Here is a 21,457-nt window from a genome sequence, read left to right on the forward strand (position 1 = left end):
CCCTCCATCAACAAATTCAGGTCAGGGAGACCTCCGGACTGACTTACTCCCCCCCTCGCTTCTTGGAGGGGAGGTGTTGCCCTCTTGGTATTCCTTCCTCCTCATCACACCCCTCCATCAACAAATTCAGGTCAGGGAGACCTCCGGACTGATTTAAACCTACCCCCCCCCACCCGTTTCCTGGAGGGGAGGTGTTGCCCTTTTGGTAGTCCTTCCTCCGGCTGGCCTTCCCCGCCCCCGAAAATGAGAGAGATGAGGAGAGTTAGAGGGGAGAGAGAAAGAGTGAGGGGAGAGAAAGAACAAGAGAGAGAGAGAGAGAGAGAGAAAAAAGTGGTTCGCCGGTCCCTGGACACACTGTCGCCAGGTACTCAGCCACTCCTCCGCCCCCTGGTAGATGTCAGCCGCTCCTCACCTGGCGGATGCCAGTGGTTCCTCCACCTCCCAGCAGATGGCCGTGAGTCCTCCATCCCCTGGTGGACGGCAATGGCTCCTCCACTTTTTGGACCATTCTTCCTTACAGAACTGATTATGATGTCTGGTGTGAATGGCTCTCTGAAGTTATTCCACAGCATCTCTACTGAGTTAAGGTCCGGGCACTGACTGGGCTAATCCAAAAGCTGGATTTCTTTTTTGGACTGTAGTGGATTTACTTCAATGTTTAGGGTCATTGTCCTACTGCATCACCCAACTTATACTGGGCTTCAGCTGGCACACAGCCACCCTGAAATTATCCTGTAGGATATCTTGATAAAGTTGGGAATTAATTTTTCCCTTGATGATGGCAAGTGGACCAGGCCCGATGCAGCAGAAGTACTTTACAGTTGGAATGATGTTTTCATGTTGGTATGCGGTGCCCTTTTTACACGATAAGTAAGCAATGTTTTTATTGGAAAGCAGCAGCTTCTTTTGTGTTGTCCTGCCATGGACACATGCCTGTTTAATGTTTTCAAAATATGAACAGAGATATTAACCAGTTCCAATGATTCCTTCTAGTCTTTAGCTGTAACTCTAGGGTTCTTTTTTTTACCTCACTGAGCATTCTGTGATGTGCCCTTTAAATCATCTTGGCTGGATGGCCACTTCTAGGGAGAGTAGCCACAGAACTAAATCATCTCCATTTATAGACAATTTGTTTAACTGTGGATAGCTCTTCAAGATCACTTGGAAACCTATCCAGCTTTATGCAAAGCAACAACTCTTGATCGTTCATCTTCGGAGATCTCTTTTTTGCTATGCATGGTACATGTCAGTAGATGATTTTTGTGAATAGCGAAATTAGGGGCCCATGATCTCCACATTGTGGAAAACATGGACGGAATCCATTGATAAAAACTGAATTAACTATAAAACGCTGAATGTCACGGGAATTTAACATATTTGGGATAAAATTAATGTATAAATGCACAATTAATCAATTAAAATCGTGATATGTCCTAGTGTGATGATTAAACCACAAATTGCTTGAGATTTGATTAAACAAATAGCCTATATGGTCTTCATAGACTTCAACAGTAAGTGAATGTGAGAAGCCACTGCTTATACACTAACTGTGACGTAATGAAGCTAGGAAGCAAGTTGCAAGTTGACAATTAGTTTATTGACAGTCAAATTGAGAAGATAGGGGAAAAGTCCGGGGTGATGGTCTAGTGGCGCAGAGTCTCCAATGGTCAGATGATCGTGGTGAGAAGAGTGAAGAGAAGTGTTGAACAGACACGGCGAATCCGGGTAACAGCAAACAGGACACGAAACAGGGACAAGCGAGAACTGGACTGGAACTCTGAAGAGCGAACAACACCGGACATCACAAACAACGATCTGACAAGGAGATGAGAGAGTGGTGAGAATTTAAAGGGAATGGGAATGAGTAACAGCTGGTGAGAGGAGTGATTGCGGCAGAGCGCTAATCATGGTACAAACAACACGCCCACACATTCACGCACCCACACAACACACACTAAGAACAAGGCACGAGACAAGGAAGAGACATAGGATTAAATACCGTGACAGTACCCCTCCCCTAGGAGCGCCTCCTGGCGTTCCCAGGCTCCTACCTGCCGATTGTAGTCATCGATAAGGGAGTGATCCAGAATGTCTCTGGCGGTACCCAACCTCTCTCCTCCGGACCGTAACCTTCCCAGTCCACCAGGTACTGAAATCCGCGTCCCCTCCGTCTTGAGTCCAGAATACGGTTGACCCGAATAAGTAGGTTCCCGTCTACAGTCGGCGGGGGAACGGAACCGGCGGGTTAATCGCGGGAATAAAAGAGCGGGTTTTATTTTGGATACATGAAATCACGGGTGAATTCTCCTGTGCGCTGGAGGAAGGTTGAAGCGGACTGCCACGGACTAACGATCTTGGTGACAGCGAGCGGGCCAATAAATTTAGGTGCAAGTTTATTAGATACGGAGCGTAGAGGAATGTTCTTAGTAGAAAGCCACACTTTTTGACCAACGGCGTATCACGGGAGGCCTAGACCGGTGGCGATCAGCTTTGGCCTTGGTGCGTGACCCCACTTGGAGTAGAGTCTCCGGGCCCTAGTCCAAGTCGTGGTGACACCTCTGGACCGAAGCGTGGCCGGAGGGACAGCGACTCGGATTCCAGACTAGGAAAAATAGGTGGCTGGTAACCTACACTACACTCAAGCGGAGATAGGCCCGTGGATGATACTGGTAGCGTGTTGTGGGCGTACTCAACAAAAGACAGTTGCTGACTCCATGAGGAAGGATTCTTGGATACCAAACATCGTAGCGTTCTCTCCAGATCCTGGTTGGCTCGCTCAGATTGACCATTGCTCTGGGGATGAAACCCTGAGGACAGACTAACAGTAGCTCCCAGTAATTTACAAAATTCTCGCCAAAATTTGGACACAAATTGGGGTCCTCTGTCAGAGACCACATCTGTCGGGAGGCCATGTAGCGAAAGGCGTGGTCAATGACAATCACCGCTGTCTCCTTGGCAGAGGGTAATTTGGGCAAGGGAATGAAGTGGGCAGCCTGAGAACCGGTCCACCACGGTTAAAACTACCGTGTGTCCCTGTGAGGGTGGGAGGCGGTGATAAAATCTAGAGCGATATGGGACCAGGGTCTCGATGGCACCGGCAGCGGTTGAAGTAACTCCGTCTGGGGGTCGATTGGAACTCTTACCAGTGGCGCAGACTGAGCAAGCCAAAACAAAACTGTGAGCGTCACGAACCATCAAAGGCCACCAGAATGCGTTGCTTGACTAAAAACTTAGTTCGATTAACTCCTGGATGACAAGCCACATTAGAACAATGTCCCCACTGAATAGCAGCTGGACCGTAACCCCTCCGGCACAAACAAGCGGTTCGGTGGGCACCGAGCCGAGCGTTACCCTTCTAAGGCCGTCTTGACCTTCGATTCGATCTCCCATGTGAGTGTAGAGATGAATAGAGTCTCTGGTAAAATGCACTTTCGAGGAGTAGGCGAGCGTTGGAGTGATCAAAAATACGTGATAAAGAATCGGGTTTGATGTTCTTGGAACCGGGCGATGCGAGAGAGTAAAATCAAAGCGACCGAAAAAAAGAGCCCACCGAGCCTGCCTGGAGTTTAATCTTTTAGCTGTCGCGAATATATTCCAAATTCTTGTGATCGGTCCAGGCGATAAAAGGTACCCCGAACCCTCCAACCAGTGGCGCCATTCCTCCAAAGCTAACTTGACTGCCAACAACTCTCTGTTACCAATGTCATAATTACGTTCGGCCGAGGACAAGCGATGAGAAAAAAGCAGCGCAAGGGTGTATCTTGTCGTCTGAAGGAGAGCAGCTGGGATAGCACTAAGCCTACCCCCACCTCTGATGCATCGACCTCCACCACGAACTGGCGTGATGGATCAGGGGTTATCAGGATGGGGGCTGAAACAAAGCAACCTTTCAGTTTGGCAAGCGCGGCCTCAGCTGCGTCTGACCACCTGAGCGTTGTTCTGGGGAGGTCAGGGCGGTCAGAGGTGTGGCTAGTTGACTGAAATTGCGAATAAAGCGCCGGTAGAAATTGGCGAACCCCAGGAATCTCAGTAGGGCCTTACGAGACTCTGGACTTGGCCAATCTACCACAGCCTTGATCTTCTCAGGATCCATGCGCATTCCCTCAACCCGACACGATGTACCCTAAGAAAGGAACAGACTGTGCATGAAAAGCGCATTTCTCCGCCTTGACAAAAAGCCCATTCTCTAGCAATCTCTGAAGCACTAGCGGACGTGCTGCACATGTTCCTGGAGAGAAGAAGAAAAAATCAATATGTCATCCAGGTAAACATATATGAACTGATCAACCATGTCTCGCTAGCACGTCATTGGCGAGTGCCTGGAAGACCGCTGGGGAGTTGGACAAGCGAGCGGCATGACCAAGTATTCAAAGTGCCCCTGGGGGTGTTAAAAGCGGTTTTCCATTCATCCCCCTCCCTGATCGCGGACCAAATGATAAGCATTACGTAAATCCAATTTACGTGAAGATGGATGCTCCTGCAACCTCTCAAAAGCTGAAGACATCAGCGGTAGAGGATAAGTATTCTTTACCGTGATGTTGTTCAACCCGATAATCAATGCAAGGTCGCAGAGATCCATCCTTCTTCCCCACCAAAAAGAATCCGCCCCGGCTGAAGAGGAAGGGCGGATGAATCCATTAGCTAGAGAATCAGAAATATATTTCTCCATAGCCTCCCTCTCTGGAATCGAGAGTGAATATAACTTGCCCTTAGGCGGAGATGTACCTGGCAATAACTCTATGGCACAGTCATAGGGGCGATGTGGAGGAGAGAAGCGCCCGAGACTTACTGAACACCTCCTTCAGGTCCAGGTACTCCAGGGCACGTTAGATAAATCCACCGCCTCTTCCTGAAAAACAGGGACAGAAACAGGCGAACAGGCAGAAACAAGACAAGACTTATGACATTGAGTGCTCCACGCTGACACAGACTTAGACTGCCAGTCCACTTTAGGGTTGTGATGGGTGAGCCAGGGATGACCAAGGGCGATGGGGGCAAGAGGAGTGTCCAGTATGTAGAAGGAGATGGTCTCGGTGTGATTGCCTGGCGTGGCGAGTGATGTCTTCAGTGGCTAGGAAATGGTGGGAAGTTTCTGGCCATTGAGGCGTGAACAGCGATCCGGTGAGTGAGAGACTTGAGGGGACTTGGTGGTTGAGTGCAAAAGTGTAGTCCATGAAATTTCCTTCGACCCCAGAATCCAGAAGTGCTTCGACAGTCGTGGCGGTGATTAGACCATTGAAGACTTACGGAAGGAGGGTAGATGTGGATGAGGTCTTCTCGTGGAGATCCCACCCGATAGTAGCCTCATACTTGCTATCGGGCGGATCCTTTTAAAGGACAGTTGTAGGCAAAATGTCCAGCACCACCACAGTACAAACACAGTCCCTGGGATCTCCGCCTTTCCTTCTCCTCCGGGAAAGCCGGGCTCGACCCACCTGCATGGGCTCGGGATCACAGAGCGGGGCTGAGCAGCGTCCCGCCTCCAGAACATTGACCGCCTAATCCTCTCAAGGGGCGGTTGGTTTGTACTACGCTGTTCCATTCTGGATAACCTTGCGTCCACTCTAAGCGCCAAGGCGATCAAATCGTTTAGCTTGGTGGGGAGATCCATGGCGTATATCTCCTTTTGGGCGCGATCAGCCAGCCCATGCAGGAACATGTCCCACTGCGCCTCCTCGTTCCATTGGCTCTCCGCGCTAGCGTCGAACTTCGATAGAAAAGTCTGATACAGATCTCTCCCCTGGCGCTAAGTCGACCAGCACTCTGGCTGCCTCTCTACCGGAGACAGCACGGTCGAAAGCTTCGCTTCATCTCCGCGGAGAGTGCTTGAAAAGAGGTGCAGCATTCATCTTGATTCTCCCACACCGCCGTTCCCCAAAGGGCCGCTCTCCCAGAAAGTAGCGTCAGGACAAAAGCGACCTTGGTTCTTTCATCACAGAATGTTCTGGGTTGTAAAGAAAAATGCATTGAGCATCGTGTTAGAAAAGCTTCGGCAAAAATTAGGTTCACCTGAATATAGCTCTGGAACCGGTAGGCGGGGCTCCGACTGGGAGGGGCTGGTGGTGGTTGAGGAATCAGCGGTCTTGGGTGGCGCAGTGGGAGCTTCGCAGAAGTTGAATTTGCTGGGTGAGTCCGGACACCTGCGCCACTAGAGCCTGGACAGCTGAGCCGTGTCATTGAGATTCTTCTCCTGGTTCTCCATCACGAAGTCTGCTGTTCATCACGAATTCTTCTAGGCTGTCTGAATTGTTACTCGCTGCTTCCATCTTGTGGTCAGATCGTTCTGTGGCGTAATGAAGCTAGGAAGCAAGTTGCAAGTTGACAATTAGTTTATTGACAGTCAAATTGAGAAGATAGGGGAAAAGTCCGGGTGATGGTCTAGTGGCGCAGAGTCTCCAATGGTCAGATGATCGTGGTGAGAAGAGTGAAGAGAAGTGTTGAACAGACACGGCGAATCCGGGTAACAGCAAACAGGACACGAAACAGGGACAACGAGAGAACTGGACTGGAACTCTGAAGAGCGAACAACACCGGACATCACAAACAACGATCTGACAAGGAGATGAGAGAGTGGTGAGAATTTAAAGGGAATGGGAATGAGTAACAGCTGGTGAGAGGAGTGATTGCGGCAGAGCGCTAATCATGGTACAAACAACACGCCCACACATTCACGCACCCACACAACACACACTAAGAACAAGGCACGAGACAAGGAAGAGACATAGGATTAAATACCGTGACACTAACAACATCATTAACATCATGTGCGCTGTGTGTGTATATTAATGACAAATAGCAGATAACTATATTCGATGTGAAGTGCAGAACATATAGACTATATATATATATTTATATAATTAAATCATAGCCTTTCCCAAATTAATAAGAACATTAGCCCATATAGCGAACTGCTTTTCCGGAGTTTAGTAGTGAAGCCGTCAAGATCAATGACAAAATAAAAGCTGTTGTAGTAGTAGGAATAATTATAATGATGATAATAATAATATCAATAATAATTATATTATATTTAATCACTTTTTTTATTAATACTGTGATACTCTACTGTGCAGCACTGTATTTGACCAAAATAATAATAAAATTTTTTTTTTTTTAAACTTTAAAACCCAGAATTCAGAGAAAATGGAAAACACAGAATTTATGGAAAAATAAAATGGAATTTGGAAAAAATAAAACTGATTTCATAGGGCCCTAAAAACTCAAAATGTTTGAGTGCTTTTTATAAGTCAAAGTAGCACTAACCCACACCTCCTATCTTGTTTCTTTAACTGGATTCCAGGTTTGCCAACTCCTGAATCTAATTAGCTTTTGTTGACGTAACTAGCCCAGGGATTCACATATTTTTTCCAACCTACCTCTTTGAATGATGTATTCAATATTTACAAGAACAATACAATAATTTGTGTGTTATTAGTTAAAACAGATTCTTTATTCATTATTGTAGCTTAGATGAAGATCAAACCAGATTTTAAGACAAATGTATACATAAATATAGGTAATTCCAAAGGGTTCACATACTTTTACTTGACACTGCATATATAAATATAAATAGCTGCTTGAGAACCAGCAATTGTGAACATGAGACAAAGAATATTAATAGATGTCCCCATCCCCCTCTCCTCTTGGGGTCAGTGGGAAATTAAATTAATGAGCACTCTGAGAGTCGGGACTAACAGATTGACCATTAGTTCAGTATCAGGAATTGATTAATGAGGAAGTGGTAAATGAGAGATTCAGAGATAGCTTTAGTTTTGCATTAAGGCTGCTGTCCCTGCTGAAAAGACCAGCATTGCTGGTCACCAGCTTATGTTGTGTTTTAGGTGCTGGTTCCCTGGCATGGAATGTCAGATGTGCTGGTGTCTCCACCAGGCTTTTAATCTAGTTTAAAAGCTGGTCTTTTCAGCAGGGGTGCAATGACTGTGTGTACGCAGATGCATTTGTTACCTGACGTTTTCATGTCTCTTCACGTAAAGGCTGTGGAAATTGTTGTCTCGGACAATACGCTGCTGTTCCTCTTTATCTTTACACTTACAGCGTTCCATTATGGCCAACTTCATCTTCATGGAGATGTACACAGGGAGCACTGACTGCAATAGGTTTTCCTACAGAACACATACACACAAAAATGCAATATTATCACTCCTAATATAAGACATTTGGTTTAATGTTGAAGTTAGCTGCTCACTGCTTTGTAAATTCATCAAAGAAATTAATCTTAATTTCAACAATCTCTCATCTAGAGTATCCAATTCTCTCTCACTTTCTGCTGTTGTTCAACTGTAACAGATTAAGTGTCTCTAGGCTTAGAGGTTTGTACTACTTGGAGAGTGTAAGGGGAACCTAACAGATCTTATCATTCAAAAGAGCAGAGCAGTGCCTATATTTTCTTTAACTGGACACGATTTCCCTACTTGTGTGATTGTTGGTGGAAACTGAAACTGAAGCCAAAGGTAACATATTAAACTAGAAAAGTTACTTTTGTCAAAGCAAACTTTAAATATTGAAAGTTGAAAAAAGCCTTGAAGTCTGAAGGTTATGTAGTTTGAATAGATGAAAAATGTGTTTACAAATAAACACTCGGTAGCAACACTTCAGAGTTCTTCAGGCACCCCAGAAAAGAGCTGCTTTAGATTATTGCTTCATTCAAATTAAGTTGACAATGGTCAATAAGTGTTGTGTGTTTGGAACACTGCGCTTCCAAAAAACTGGCAGAGATTTGTCCTTCTGTAGATTTTCATCATTATTTCTGGATCAAAGCAAACACAGGAGTATTAAAGACGCATTTTGCATGTATTTGAGGGTGTGTTTTCACAAAAACCTGTAACACGTCTAACACAAATATCTGTTATTCAAAAGGAAACCATGTAGACAACTAATAGTCCAAGGCACTCAGGGGAGGGTAGACATTTAAAAAGCCTTTATTAAATAATGGATATTAAGTTAAAAATATTTCTCCAACCAATATTCAACTTAATAGCCATGATTTAATAAAGGCTTTTACAATGTATACCCTGCCATGAGTGCCTTGGACTACTAGTTGAGTATTTGAAAATCCCTCATCCAAAGAGCACCAGCGGGAATTGCTTCACATCAAAGAAGCACTCCTTGCATGCTTTGTTTGAACAGGAACCCATGTAGTTTCATTATAAACCATAGATATCGGTTTATAATAACTTTCGTTATCATGCACTATTACATCAGATAATGCTTAAAAGATCATTAGAACCGTAGTGCTGCTTGTTGTGTGCCGATAATTTGTCGAATACCTAGGCACTTTAAAGAGAGATTTTAGATTTAAAGCTATATGGTTGCTAGGTGGTTGCTAGAGTGATACAACACAGTTGCTAAGGTGTTCTGAGTGGTTGCTAGAGCACTTTTAGGACATAGATTGAAAGAATTTGAGAAAACCCCAACCCAAATTTTTACAATAACAGAATTTTGGCTTTGTCAGGCCAATTAAAATCTCAAAGTGCAATTTATAATAGTTCCTCTAAAACAGACATAAAACATGCTGTAACATGATCTGACAAATCTTGCAAACCTAAATCTAAAGTAAAATCTAGCAAAAACAAAATTAACTTTTTTGCTGTGTCTGTGGTATGTAGAAGTGAAGTTGTGTGAGCACCTGCTGTCTCTTCTCGATCTCCAGTTTCATGCGAATGCCAAGGCAGCGGAGAGTATCCTGAAACGTCTGCCTGAGAGCTTTTTCCATCAGAACCTTATGAAATGCCCCAACCACGCTTCCACAAACAAATACTACTGCATTTGACAACAACTTGAGCGAAACAAAAAGAGAGACAGAGAGAAACTGATTTAAATTTTAACATTGAGGTGTTACATCCTTTTAAGCTAGTATACAGACAGGTTTCCTGGAGCTGAAAATTCCCATCATAATCTGAATTTGCTGTTACCTGATTAGTGATGGGGTGTCCAGTGTCACTCTTGACCACATTGAGGTGCACTGACAGAACAATGATGTGAGACAGAGAGGAGATGATACTCAATATTACAGCATAGCTCATTTGGAATGGCAGCATGGTGTAGACTGTAATGATGATGAAGAGGAAGATGGGCACCTAGAGAAAAACAGAGGAGAAATGAACAGTTCAATAATACAAATGTACTATAGCAATATAAAATATAGCATTATAATGCATAACATCACTATTTCTTAAAAAGCATTGACTGACCAGTTTGGAATTAATGATTGACATAATCTTATTAGAATATATCTGTTGTGAAATGCGCTGAAGAAATATGAGGTCTCTATAATATTATATACAAGTCATGTAAGTGAGTTTGCATATGTGTGTGTTACCTGGTCCCATGGTTGTATTTGGTTTGTGCTGAAAATAAAGGTGAAGCCCATTGTGAGATGTGTGGCCCACACACCCAGACCGAGCAAAGTTCTCCATCTCTGGGAGAGGGTCTCTGTACACACTAATATAAACACAGCCAGGAACAAGCAGAACGCTCCTCCCACAACACCCACAAATGCAGCATGCTCCCTTGCTTTCTGAAACACACACACACACAAACAAAGAGAACATAAAAAAATGTGTGTTAAAATGCAAACATATTCATATACTGTTAGCAAGCTTATTCAAAGGGTTTAGAATGAACAGTGTGTGTGTGTGTGTGTGTGTGTGTGTGTGTGTTTGTGTGCGTGTATTTATCACTTTGTGGGGACCAAATGTCCCCATAAGGATAGTAAAACCCGAAATTTTTGACCTTGTGGGGACATTTTGTCAGTCCCCATGAGGAAAACAGCTTATAAATCATACTAAATTATGTTTTTGAAAATCTAAAAATGCAGAAAGTTTTCTGTGATGGTTAGGTTTAGGGATAGGGTTAGGGTCATGGGATAGAATATATAGTTTGTACAGTATAAAAACCATTATGTCTATGGAAAGTCCCCATAAAACATGGAAACACAACATGTGTGTGTGTGTGTGTGTGTGTGTGTGTGTGTGTGTGTGTGTGTGTGAGCGTGTATTTATCACTTTGTGGGGACCAAATGTCCCCATAAGGATAGTAAAACCCGAAATGTTTGACCTTGTGGGGACATTTTGTCGGTCCCCATGAGGAAAAACAGCTTATAAATCATACTAAATTATGTTTTTGAAAATGTAAAAATGCAGAAAGTTTTCTGTGAGGGTTAGGTTTAGGGGTAGGGTTAGGTTTAGGGGATAGAATATAAAGTTTGTACAGTATAAAAACCATTATGTCTATGGAAAGTCCCCATAAAACATGGAAACACAACAAGTGTGTGTGTGTGTGTGTGTGTGTGTGTGTGTGTGTGTGTGTGTATCATCTTCAAAAGCAAACTCTGGAATGGTGCGTTTGTTTAGCGCCCTCTCAAGAAAACTTTGTTTTCGTCTACATGCTTCTACATGTTTGAGCATGCACGTTAAGGCTCTTGGAACTCTTGGAAACATTGGTTTTGTACATTAGTTGTCATGGAGTTTGAAAGTGGACTTGCTTTTACTTTCATTGCAATGGAAACTGTTGGTGAGCATGCCACACTAATGAGCACTGTGCTATCTCAGAAATAGGAGGCTGGTCCAGTCAATAGAAAGCAAATTTCAGAAATTACTGGATTGATTTATAGATTTACAGAATAAACAGCCATAAATCTCAAAGACTCTCACTGATAAAAATAAGATCATCCCCCTTGAAACTTCAAAAGGCCATGTCGATCCTGTGCTCAGGTCCCTCTGCATCTATACAGATAAATGCACATAACTAAATCTAAAAAAATAATTTTTTTTAAATGTTAAATTTACAGAAACAACATTAACAATAAGCAAGCATGTGGGCTCTGTTGTCCCCTTAAAACTTTGCTCAACTGATAAGGACTCCAAAATGTTGTAAATATACAGTGGCAAAATAAACATACAGCTATAAAAATGCTCAACTGTTTTCAAAGTAGTGCTGATTTATCAGAATCAAGGTAACTTTGCCCACTAGAAGCGGTCAAACACTACATCACTGTTTTTTAATGGCACATTGTAAGCACATGCAGGTTTACTGGCGAGCGAGCTGAGGAAAAATCAATTAAAAAAGCAGAGACCACATCCTACCCAACAGGGGAGGTTAACATGTGGCATAAATGTCACATGGGCTTACCAGCCGCACATGGAAGTGGCTTGGTGGTAGATCTTGCCACGACGGGGAGGAGCTCTACAAACACAACGACCGGGGGGCAGAGGGGGCTCTGCCCAAGGGAGATATTGGAATAATCAGAACCTGAGGAGCACTTATACCAGCGCAGGCAAGTCGGTGCCTGCAGTGGATCTGGCTGCGTACTTCCTCCACTGAGTTCGGAGCTAGAGGGCTAGGGAGAAAGGACACCCAGTGTCCGTGACTTGTGGATTCGTCTGGGGGAGTAGAGCACATGTCTTCACCTCAGGGGAGGGGAAAGACACTAAACGCAAGCGATATACCCAGCCAGCTGTTGTCACCGTATTACCGTATTCTACATGTTCGGACCTGTCAAAACACGGGACGAGACCGGCTCAACCCGGAGATTGTGAAATCTTGCAAATGTTTTGGGTTTTGAACCAGTCTGCCGCTCTGCGGATGTCTGTTAGAGAGGTACCATTTGCCAGTGCCCACGAGGATGCCACACTCCTTGTAGAGTATGCTCGAATCCGCAAGAGGAAGGGCACGGCCTGGGTCTGGTAGAACAACGCAATGGCATCTACGATCCAGTGGGCAAGGCTCTGTTTGGAGACAGCGTTCCCTTTCCGCTGTCCACCAAAGAAGACAAAGAGCTGCTCAGAGTGTCTAAAGCTCTGCGTGTGATCCAAATAGGTGCGCAAAGCACGCACCGGACACAGCAACGCTAAGGCTGGGTCTACCTCCTCCCGGGCAGTGCTTGCAGGTTAACTACCTGATCCCTGAACGGGGTCATAGGAACCTTGGGCTCATAGCCCAGGCGGGGTATTAGGATGACATGAGAGACTGCCGGACCGAACTCCAGGCAAGTGTCACTGACAGAGAGCGCTTGAAGGTCCCCATCCCTCTTGATGGAAGTGAGCACAATCAGGAGGGCTGTCTTCAAGGAGAGGGCCTTAAGTTCGAGCCTAGTCCCCATGAGGGGAACAGGCATGGCCTAGGAGGCCTCCGGGCGCCTCTAAGGAACCTGATAATCAGGTTGTGCTTCCCTAACGACTTAATTGTCCAACATTTTGTCCAGGGCAATCTATGTCTTCCTTATCCTGCATACATTAATTTGCACACAAGAGCCAGATACAATCATTATTTCATTAAAATAATTATTATGCAGTTTCATTTGTTGTTGCAATTTTGCATAAATTACACACTTAAATAAACTCTACACAATTACTAAACAGTAGTCTAGATCAGTGGTTCTCAACTAGGGGGTCGGAACCCACAAGGGGGGCCTCAGCACACTTCCAGGGGGGCCTCAAAAATGATTTAAATTATAATAGATTTTTATCATTTTTATATAATTATTATAATGAAACTTACTGAAAATGCTAAAAAATGTAATAACTCCCTTTAAAGCTTGCTTTTTATGAAGAATATACAAGTTTTAAGGACATATCTTATAATAGATTAGAATATATATAATATATATTAGAGATATATATTATATTATGAATATCTAATAGCCTATATGGGGGGGCTTCGAATATTTTCTCCGACAATGGGGGGACTTTGAGTCAAAAAGGTTGAGAGCCACTGGTCTAGATGATTCAGTTAAAAAAAAAGGCAGAGCACAATTATTATATGACACTATCAGACTAGAAGTCGGCACCTGTGTGGGCAGTACACCATGGCAGGTCGACCCAGCCACTCACCTGTATACACACTTCATTGAGTCCTCCACTATTGTTCAACTCCTCTTAAACTACTCTGAATTACCACTGAGATACTACTTAACTGCCTGTTCTTTCAAATGAAGCACAGATACATACACACATACTCCCATCATCCTACGGACTTAGTGAACGATAGTAAAACAAAAACACACATTCCCACACACACAAAGCCACCTTGGCCTTATACTATTCCTCCCACGGCTGGTTGGTGTTTGAGGGAGGAGGATAAAGAAGTTCACACAAATTATATAGTGCTTATGTGCTAGAGAAATAAACAATAGCAGTATGGAAGGCACATTCTGGGCCACAACCACCTGACTCAAGAGAAAGTGTGTGTGTGGAGGGGTTTGTGTGCACCAAACATAGACAGAAAAGCTGGATGAGAAAGTGGCAATAAGAGGACAAAGAGAGAATATCAACTGATATGCTACTTAAGATAAAGCTATTCTGATGGACCTGGGACAAACTAGTAGTTGCAACAATTTAAACACACAACATCCTGTCACTGATACTGCCAGTTCCTGTTAGCTTTCCGGCATTTTGATCATCATGGCGCAGATTATGCAATTCATTGGGGTACTACAGAGGATCAGCATCTCAACTGCCGCAGGCTTACGTTAGAAAAGCTGCTTCAATCATCAGCAGGGCAGCTGAGGATGCTTGGATCAGAAAGCAGCGATCTCATAGTAAATTGTATCCTAATTTTGAGGGACAGCATGCACTTAAGCTGGTGGGTGTTTGACTTCTGTTTTTAGAGCATGTGTAAGTGTACATATGTACAGTATATGCGTGTGTCAGTGTGTGCATTTGTGAGTGAGAAAGAGGGAGAACCTAAATGTGGCATCTCACCATTCCCAGGCTAAAGAAGAGCACTAGCAGTGTTGCACATGTGAGCATGCTCAGTCCCAGCAACAGAACAAAGGGCTGGTATTGGCTAATGCCAGAAAATTTCCTGTACAGTGCTTCCTGTTTCAACTTCAGCTCATTCAGCAGGTACTTCCCCTTTGCTGGCATTCTGATCAATGGCAGTGCAGCAGCTGAATAGTACTGGCCAATCACAGCAGAGCAATCAGATGCCACAGAAATAAACCTCCTCCCATCCAGCAGAAGGCCGCTATGCAGAAATCCCCATAGAAACCATGTGAGTGTGTGTGGGAGGACATTCCAGTGCAGAACACTTCAACTCTCCTCTTCTGTGCATCTCCTTTATTTAGTCTATTTCTATACTTTTTATTTTACTCCATAATTGCAAGCAGAGCGTAGCAGCTCTGAAGATCCCTTTTGGTCCTATTAGAGATGGTTTCAGAGTGTCACTGTTCTTTGGGTGAGAAGGAATGAAATGCAATTGAAGATACTTCCACAGTCCAAAAATTCCTGAAACACAAAGAGAAAGAGTAATTTGACTAAACATATGTACATTTGTCATTTTGACCCTTGATCCTTGTCAAGAGTAGTGAGACAGATACACTAAGATTAAGCAGATTCATTTAGAAAAAAAAATCCATCAAAGTTTAGAGAACACACTGTAATTTAAGTCATCAAATCTCTATAAGCACTCCTCTGTGAAATCATTCCCATGCTTGCTGGTCTCTCTGTGTATAATACGAGTTTTGGGCCGGGTTCAACATTTGTGTGCATTCAGTCTTCTCTTTATTACAGAGCCTAATGCTGATGGCTGCTGTCCATGGCATCATCAGCCAAACTTCAGCTACTCTCTCACATCAAAACATGCTGAGTCTCGCAGAGCTCTTTAAATGCAAATCTGAGTGAAGACCAGAGGTTGCACTAGAGAAAATCTTTATCCATCACAAATTTCAGTCATGGTCTATTTTAATTTGTCATACTTGTTTTCATTTCATAAGTACTAGGGGGTAAAAGACATTGGACATATTTCTCACAATAAAATACTGTTTTCAGAATTCAATGCCGGCTAGGTCATTTTCTGTCACAACACAACAAATTAATGTTAAAAAAGAAATTATAATATCGAACCACATCAGGGGAAAATGTATTTCATTTGAAGTCACATGGTGTTTAGTGTTCCCTTTGGATAGGAACTTATCTTATTTCTTTCTAATTAATTTTCTCCCAGTTGGTGCAATTGTGTTTATGAACACAATTTGTTATACTGTGATATATGGAGAAAATTTGTCAATTGTGTATTTGACTATGTCAGACTATGATGTATAGTCTACACTATATGATGCATTTGAAAGTAAAGAAATAGTATAATTTAAAATAAACAATGAGTAAGGGATGTTTGCAATGCTTTGCTCTAATATGGTTAGTTTTATTTCTAATATGGTTAGTTTCGCTCAGCATACCAAACTCAACGATGGTGACAACTAACGAACATTGTAGATAATAAAAATACAGATGTTCATTGTGATTTTACAACACGGCACTGCTACATTGAAGTAACTTCCTGGCCCTGTTCACTGCGAAGTCACAGTATATACAGTAATTGTAATAAATTGTAGAAATAATATTGTAAAATATACTGTGAAAGTCCTGCAACTAGTAGCCAGGAATTTACTGCAAACTCAAACGTACATTTTTACAGAGTGGCAGAAACTATACGCCACTTTTTGTGCTTTATTTTTGTTCTTACACCTTTTTTGCAATTTATTATAATGCAGTAACACACTGACTTCATGAATGATGTATACAAACATTAATTCAGAGACCCTCCACTTGAAATCTCAACACAAGTGATTAAAAGAGACATAATTGACCAGGTGTAAATGGAAATGGCCCTGTCCACTTGTGATCAATTTAACCGAAACACACCTTAACACTTTAAGCTTGGAAAGGCCGACGGGCAAGAGAGAAAAAAATTATTGTCCAAATATTAATAACTACAGTCTTGACCAGCAAAATATATATATTCTTTGAAAGCTTAGAAGCTCTACTTTACTGATTTGCAGACAAATCAGAAGTGTTCCGTTTTGATAATTTATATGTAAATTCACTGTACATTAGGGCTGAAACGATTAGTCGACATTGTCAATAAAAAATTTTGTTTTTAAATACGGAATACTTTTTAAATTTCAGTAAATACAGAAGCGATCTCATTGTGGAATAAGCAGAGCTGGAGCTGGCACTCCACTTAAGCAAAACTTGTGTGTCGAGCATCTTTAAAGGAAACACCCTGGTGTTACATCTTTTAATATGTATAGCTTTATTAAAGTTCAGATAATATGGAAGCAGATCATGTAAATAACTAGATACTCGAAAATTGGCATTTCTCTGTGTGGTCGGTGCCTCTTCTATGAGTTGTGCGAATGTCCCGATCTAAAGGGGGAGAGACTGAAACTGCACCCGGCTGATGCACACTCTGACGCGGGGACGCTCGTCCCTCGAGCGCACACTTGATGCAGCTAGATTATAACGTGATGGCTCGCGACTTATTGAATCATAATATCTGTCACTGTGCATTTCTTATTGTGAAGAAAATTGGCAATACGCAGCTTTATTAATAAGAGAGAGTTCGTTTTTTTGTGAGTTAAAGATGGATTGAAGTGAACAGAAAGGTGAGTGAGGTTCGTCTTTGCCCCATCATACACTTCAACAAAATATGTTTTGGATTAGTTTTTGTTTTGGCTTGTTTTCCAAAAATAAATATGTAAAACTCTTTTAAAACAACATACATTTTCTTAAGCAGCTATACTGCAGAAGAAAAAATTGTTATCTGAGAATGTTGAATATAATATAATAAATACAAATATTTTAAAAATATAAAAAAATCCTTTAAAAAAAAAGATGCATTTACATGAGAAGAAACATATAAGATATTGTGGCAGCGGGGGCGTGGTCAAACGCCCGTCTGGGAGAGAAAAGTGGTAAGGGCGCAAACACCTGTCTCTAATTCCAGTGAGCACGAGGAGAGCGGCATAAAAACAGACACAGAGCCTCCAGTCAGGGTAGAACCCGACAAGCCAACCCAGTGCGCTTGTGTTGTGTTGTGTTGTGTTGTGAACTATTGTGAGACAGACGGCAATTAAAGCCTTACCTTTTGTTGAAGACTCGTTTCCTGTCCTCCTTCCCGTGAGGGTTGTTACACTGGTGCCGAAACCCGGGAATAAAACAAAAACAAAAGGTAAGGCTTTAATTGCCGTCTGTCTCACAATAGTTCACAACACAACACAACACAACACAACACAATACAATACAATACAAGCGCACTGGGTTGGCTTGTCGGGTTCTCCCCTGACTGGAGGCTCTGTGTCTGTTTTTATGCCGCTCTCCTCGTGCTCACTGGAATTGAGCACGAGGCCCCCGCTGCCACAGATATTTATACTTGCATTTAGAGAATAGATCTTGAATATAAGTATATTTTGTCTTTACTGCACTCGCAGAATTATAACCAAGAGAAAAATACACTTATATACAAAATACAATAACTGTATATTTAAGATAAATTCTCTTAAAGCAAGTCTAAATATTGAAGGGTGAGGGTCAAAATCCCTTGTCTCTTCAGATATATCAATACATATATATATATATATATATATATATATATATATATATATATATATATATATAATCCTTTTATATCAATATCTATCTGTATTCTGTTGCTTAACTTCTTTAATAAAGTGATGAATTAACTATATGCATGATCACATAATCAATTCTATTTTCTTATGCATAACTGAAATATACTTTGAATCATATGTGTGTTGAATGCTAACTAGTCTCTTTTAGGAACATTCCAGAGACTTTCTCTCTTTCCTGCACGTAGGCTGAAGGTCTTTTGGGGATACGCTTATCTGTGAGGCTCCAGTCTCTTCGGGGGCAGGGAGAATGCGTTAAACATAGGTTCCAGATGTATTCTGTGTTTGATTGTTACCTTTCCATGACTAATTATATGGTTTAAAGTCCTATGTAATAATACCTGAATAGTAGAAGTGTGATTTTCTCTTATTATTTCTTCAGGGAAGAAATGTATGTTATTTCTACCCCTCTCCTCTGCCCGAGGAGTGAATATTTTATCTCTCTGTTTTGGTTTAAATGGCCTGATAATGTGGTGCTCTGGCTCTCTTGTGCCCAGAGAAGAACTGTCGTTCGTCAGTGTTTTGTGTGTGCGTTTGACTTTCTACCCAGGTTTTGAACCCAGGGATGCACACCAGGCCGACTCGAAGATGCCCCGCAACCATCTGCGAGGTCACTTCAGATGTAAATCTCGGGCTCGGACGACAAGTGCGCTGATTAATGTTGATAGGCCGCATAGCTGTCTATATGTTGTGACTTTATGGTCTTTTAGCCAATCAGGAGTAAAATAATGGAATGTACATCCTTGCAAATGGTATAATTGATGTAAGATTTTGTGTAAGGTACGAGTTGGCTTTCGATCTCCTCGTGAGACTTTGCCGCTGGCTCTACCAATTTCACTGCAGACTATACTTCAGTAAATTTTTGATTCTTTAATTGAACTTCTCGACTCCTGGTCTTCTTTCTCCATATCTGGTCCGGGTCATAACTGTTATACTCCTAACAGTATGTTATAGGTTGCTTCTCAAGTAAATGTATCTTGTTTTATGGTTTTTTATACATTATTAAAGGGAAAAACAAGACAAAAATCACTTGATAATAGGATTTTTTGCAGTGAATTTCTTTACTGAATTAAACTAAATTAAAGTATTTTTTCCCCTTTAATTCAGTGAATGTCATTTAGAGATATTTTTGTCCTCTGCATTGTTAGGAAGCACATTTAATACAACTTTTTGTGTCAGGGCACAAGCTGAATAGTCGGTTAAGAGCTAATGATTCATCTTTGAAATAATCGCAGAATAGTTGCATAATCATTCAAATATTCGTTAGATTAATCGATTATCAAAATAATCCTTAGTTGCGGTCCTACAGTACATATTATTGCAATCAGTAAAAACATCAATCTCATCAAATAGCCATGTGCCATATGTTTTGTAAAGCTCACAAAGAGTAAAATACATCCTGCATATTTGTTTTACTCACAGACAAAAATATAGCAAGTAATAGCTAAGTACATGGTTTTGACATTTATGTTTCGTGTAAACAGGTGTTGCTTATATGCCGTGTTTTAGCTTAAATCTTGACAAAAATAAACAGAACATAAAATGTCACATACCATTACTTAGAGGACACAATTATCTTTTAAACCAGCCCATGCACAAGGTAATCAAATGCATAGATCATTAGATAATCCACACAAAGCACAATGTTACATATGTCCACCAGAAGATGGCGCCAAGTAAATTACACAGACTCAATGATGAGTAAAATGGTTTGTGGACACTTGGTGATGTTTTTGGACAGACACTATAATAAATTATTTTTGTAATGCAATTACCTTTGATTGCTTTGTCCTATCAACACAAACATTTTCTCAGATACAGTTGACATGATTCAGAACAAAACAAAAGCATTTTTTCTGAGCCACCTTATTTACACCCAGAGATATGTCATGTCAAATCAGAAAAATAAGAAAAAAGTACATTTTAAAAACAAAAAGTTTCTTAGGCTGAGAGTCTCAAAATGTATCAAAATCTATATTATTTAAAAAATAAAATTATAAGCTGTCTTTACAAAGATTCCAAACTCTTGACCCTCCTTGTTTTTTTTGTTTTTGTTGAGATATAAGCCTATAATTTTGGGTATGCCACTGAAACAGGAAATCTTTAAAACACACCCTCAGAGCTTAAAGGGTTAATATCAGGCAATATACAGGGCACACACACACACACACACAGCAGAAGATTAAGAGATTGATGTCAAAACTGATGCACTAGGTTAAAATGCCTTTCTTGCAGCATTAGGAATTATCCGTCAATGTTTCCACAAATCGGTAAATGATGGAAAATCTTTGGTTAACACAACCCCTGGTGTAGACTAGGTGCCAATAATGTGAGCTCGAGACCTCAGTGCAGGCAGTTGTTAATGGTCTTACTGTGCACCCCTCTATGATGCATGTGTGTTTGTGGCTATGACTGCTGCAGACATGCAGGACTGTAAAGGAAAGAAAAACCCTAACCGAGGCAAAGCATACACGGTTCTTGCAAGTATACACATACCCTGTGTTAATAGGACTAATTTTCATATAAAGATGTCTTCATGAAAACTGGAAAAGTTTTATGGGAGTTCAGCTAACTGCTCACCATCTTTCCCTTCTATCTCAGTGAGCTGACAAACAATCTGTATCACTACATCATCTCACAGGTGAAAGAACGGCCCATGAAGTAGAAAGAAAAAAGAAGTCTCTTAGTAAATAAACTGTGTCCAAAGGTCTTGATTCCTCATTGTAGTCTATTCATGTTTAAAGAGTGCAAGCAGATGATCAGAGAAGCGTAAACAACAGCCTTACATTCAACAGCGTAATAGCGTCATGAAATGCAGTAAACCTTCGGGATAGGGATGTGCATGACTTGACTAAACGGTTCTGATGCTGCTAGTCAACACTGAAATTAGTTGGTTAATTTAAAACTGATCATCATTTTTATAAATTTATGTTTGGCTTTATATTTTTACAGAGGCTGTGATTAAATTAGTCATATAAATGTTACATATTTTAAATAGAATTAATAATACAAATACTATTTTAAAAGAGGATA

At 41.7% G+C, this 21,457-nt stretch overlaps 1 protein-coding gene across 3 annotated transcripts in view; it reads right to left on the bottom strand.

Moving 5' to 3' along the window:
* adcy7 (adenylate cyclase 7) overlaps nt 1-21,457 on the bottom strand; it is a 92,085-nt gene that overhangs the window by 21,105 nt on the left and 49,523 nt on the right. For 2 of the 3 annotated variants that reach the window (XM_052090773.1, XM_052090782.1), the window contains exons 2-6: nt 14,718-15,242; nt 10,337-10,534; nt 9,930-10,094; nt 9,644-9,793; nt 7,963-8,120 (exon numbers count right to left, since the gene is read on the bottom strand). In XM_052090773.1, the coding sequence (XP_051946733.1) occupies nt 7,963-8,120; nt 9,644-9,793; nt 9,930-10,094; nt 10,337-10,534; nt 14,718-14,882 (836 nt within the window). In that variant the 5' untranslated portion in view covers nt 14,883-15,242. Of the gene's footprint in view, nt 1-7,962; nt 8,121-9,643; nt 9,794-9,929; nt 10,095-10,336; nt 10,535-14,717; nt 15,243-21,457 lie in introns of those variants that run through there. The other variant, XM_052090791.1, reaches the window with a different exon arrangement.

Source organism: Xyrauchen texanus, chromosome 2, assembly GCF_025860055.1.
Source record: "Xyrauchen texanus isolate HMW12.3.18 chromosome 2, RBS_HiC_50CHRs, whole genome shotgun sequence".
Taxonomy (NCBI): Eukaryota; Metazoa; Chordata; class Actinopteri; order Cypriniformes; family Catostomidae; genus Xyrauchen; species Xyrauchen texanus.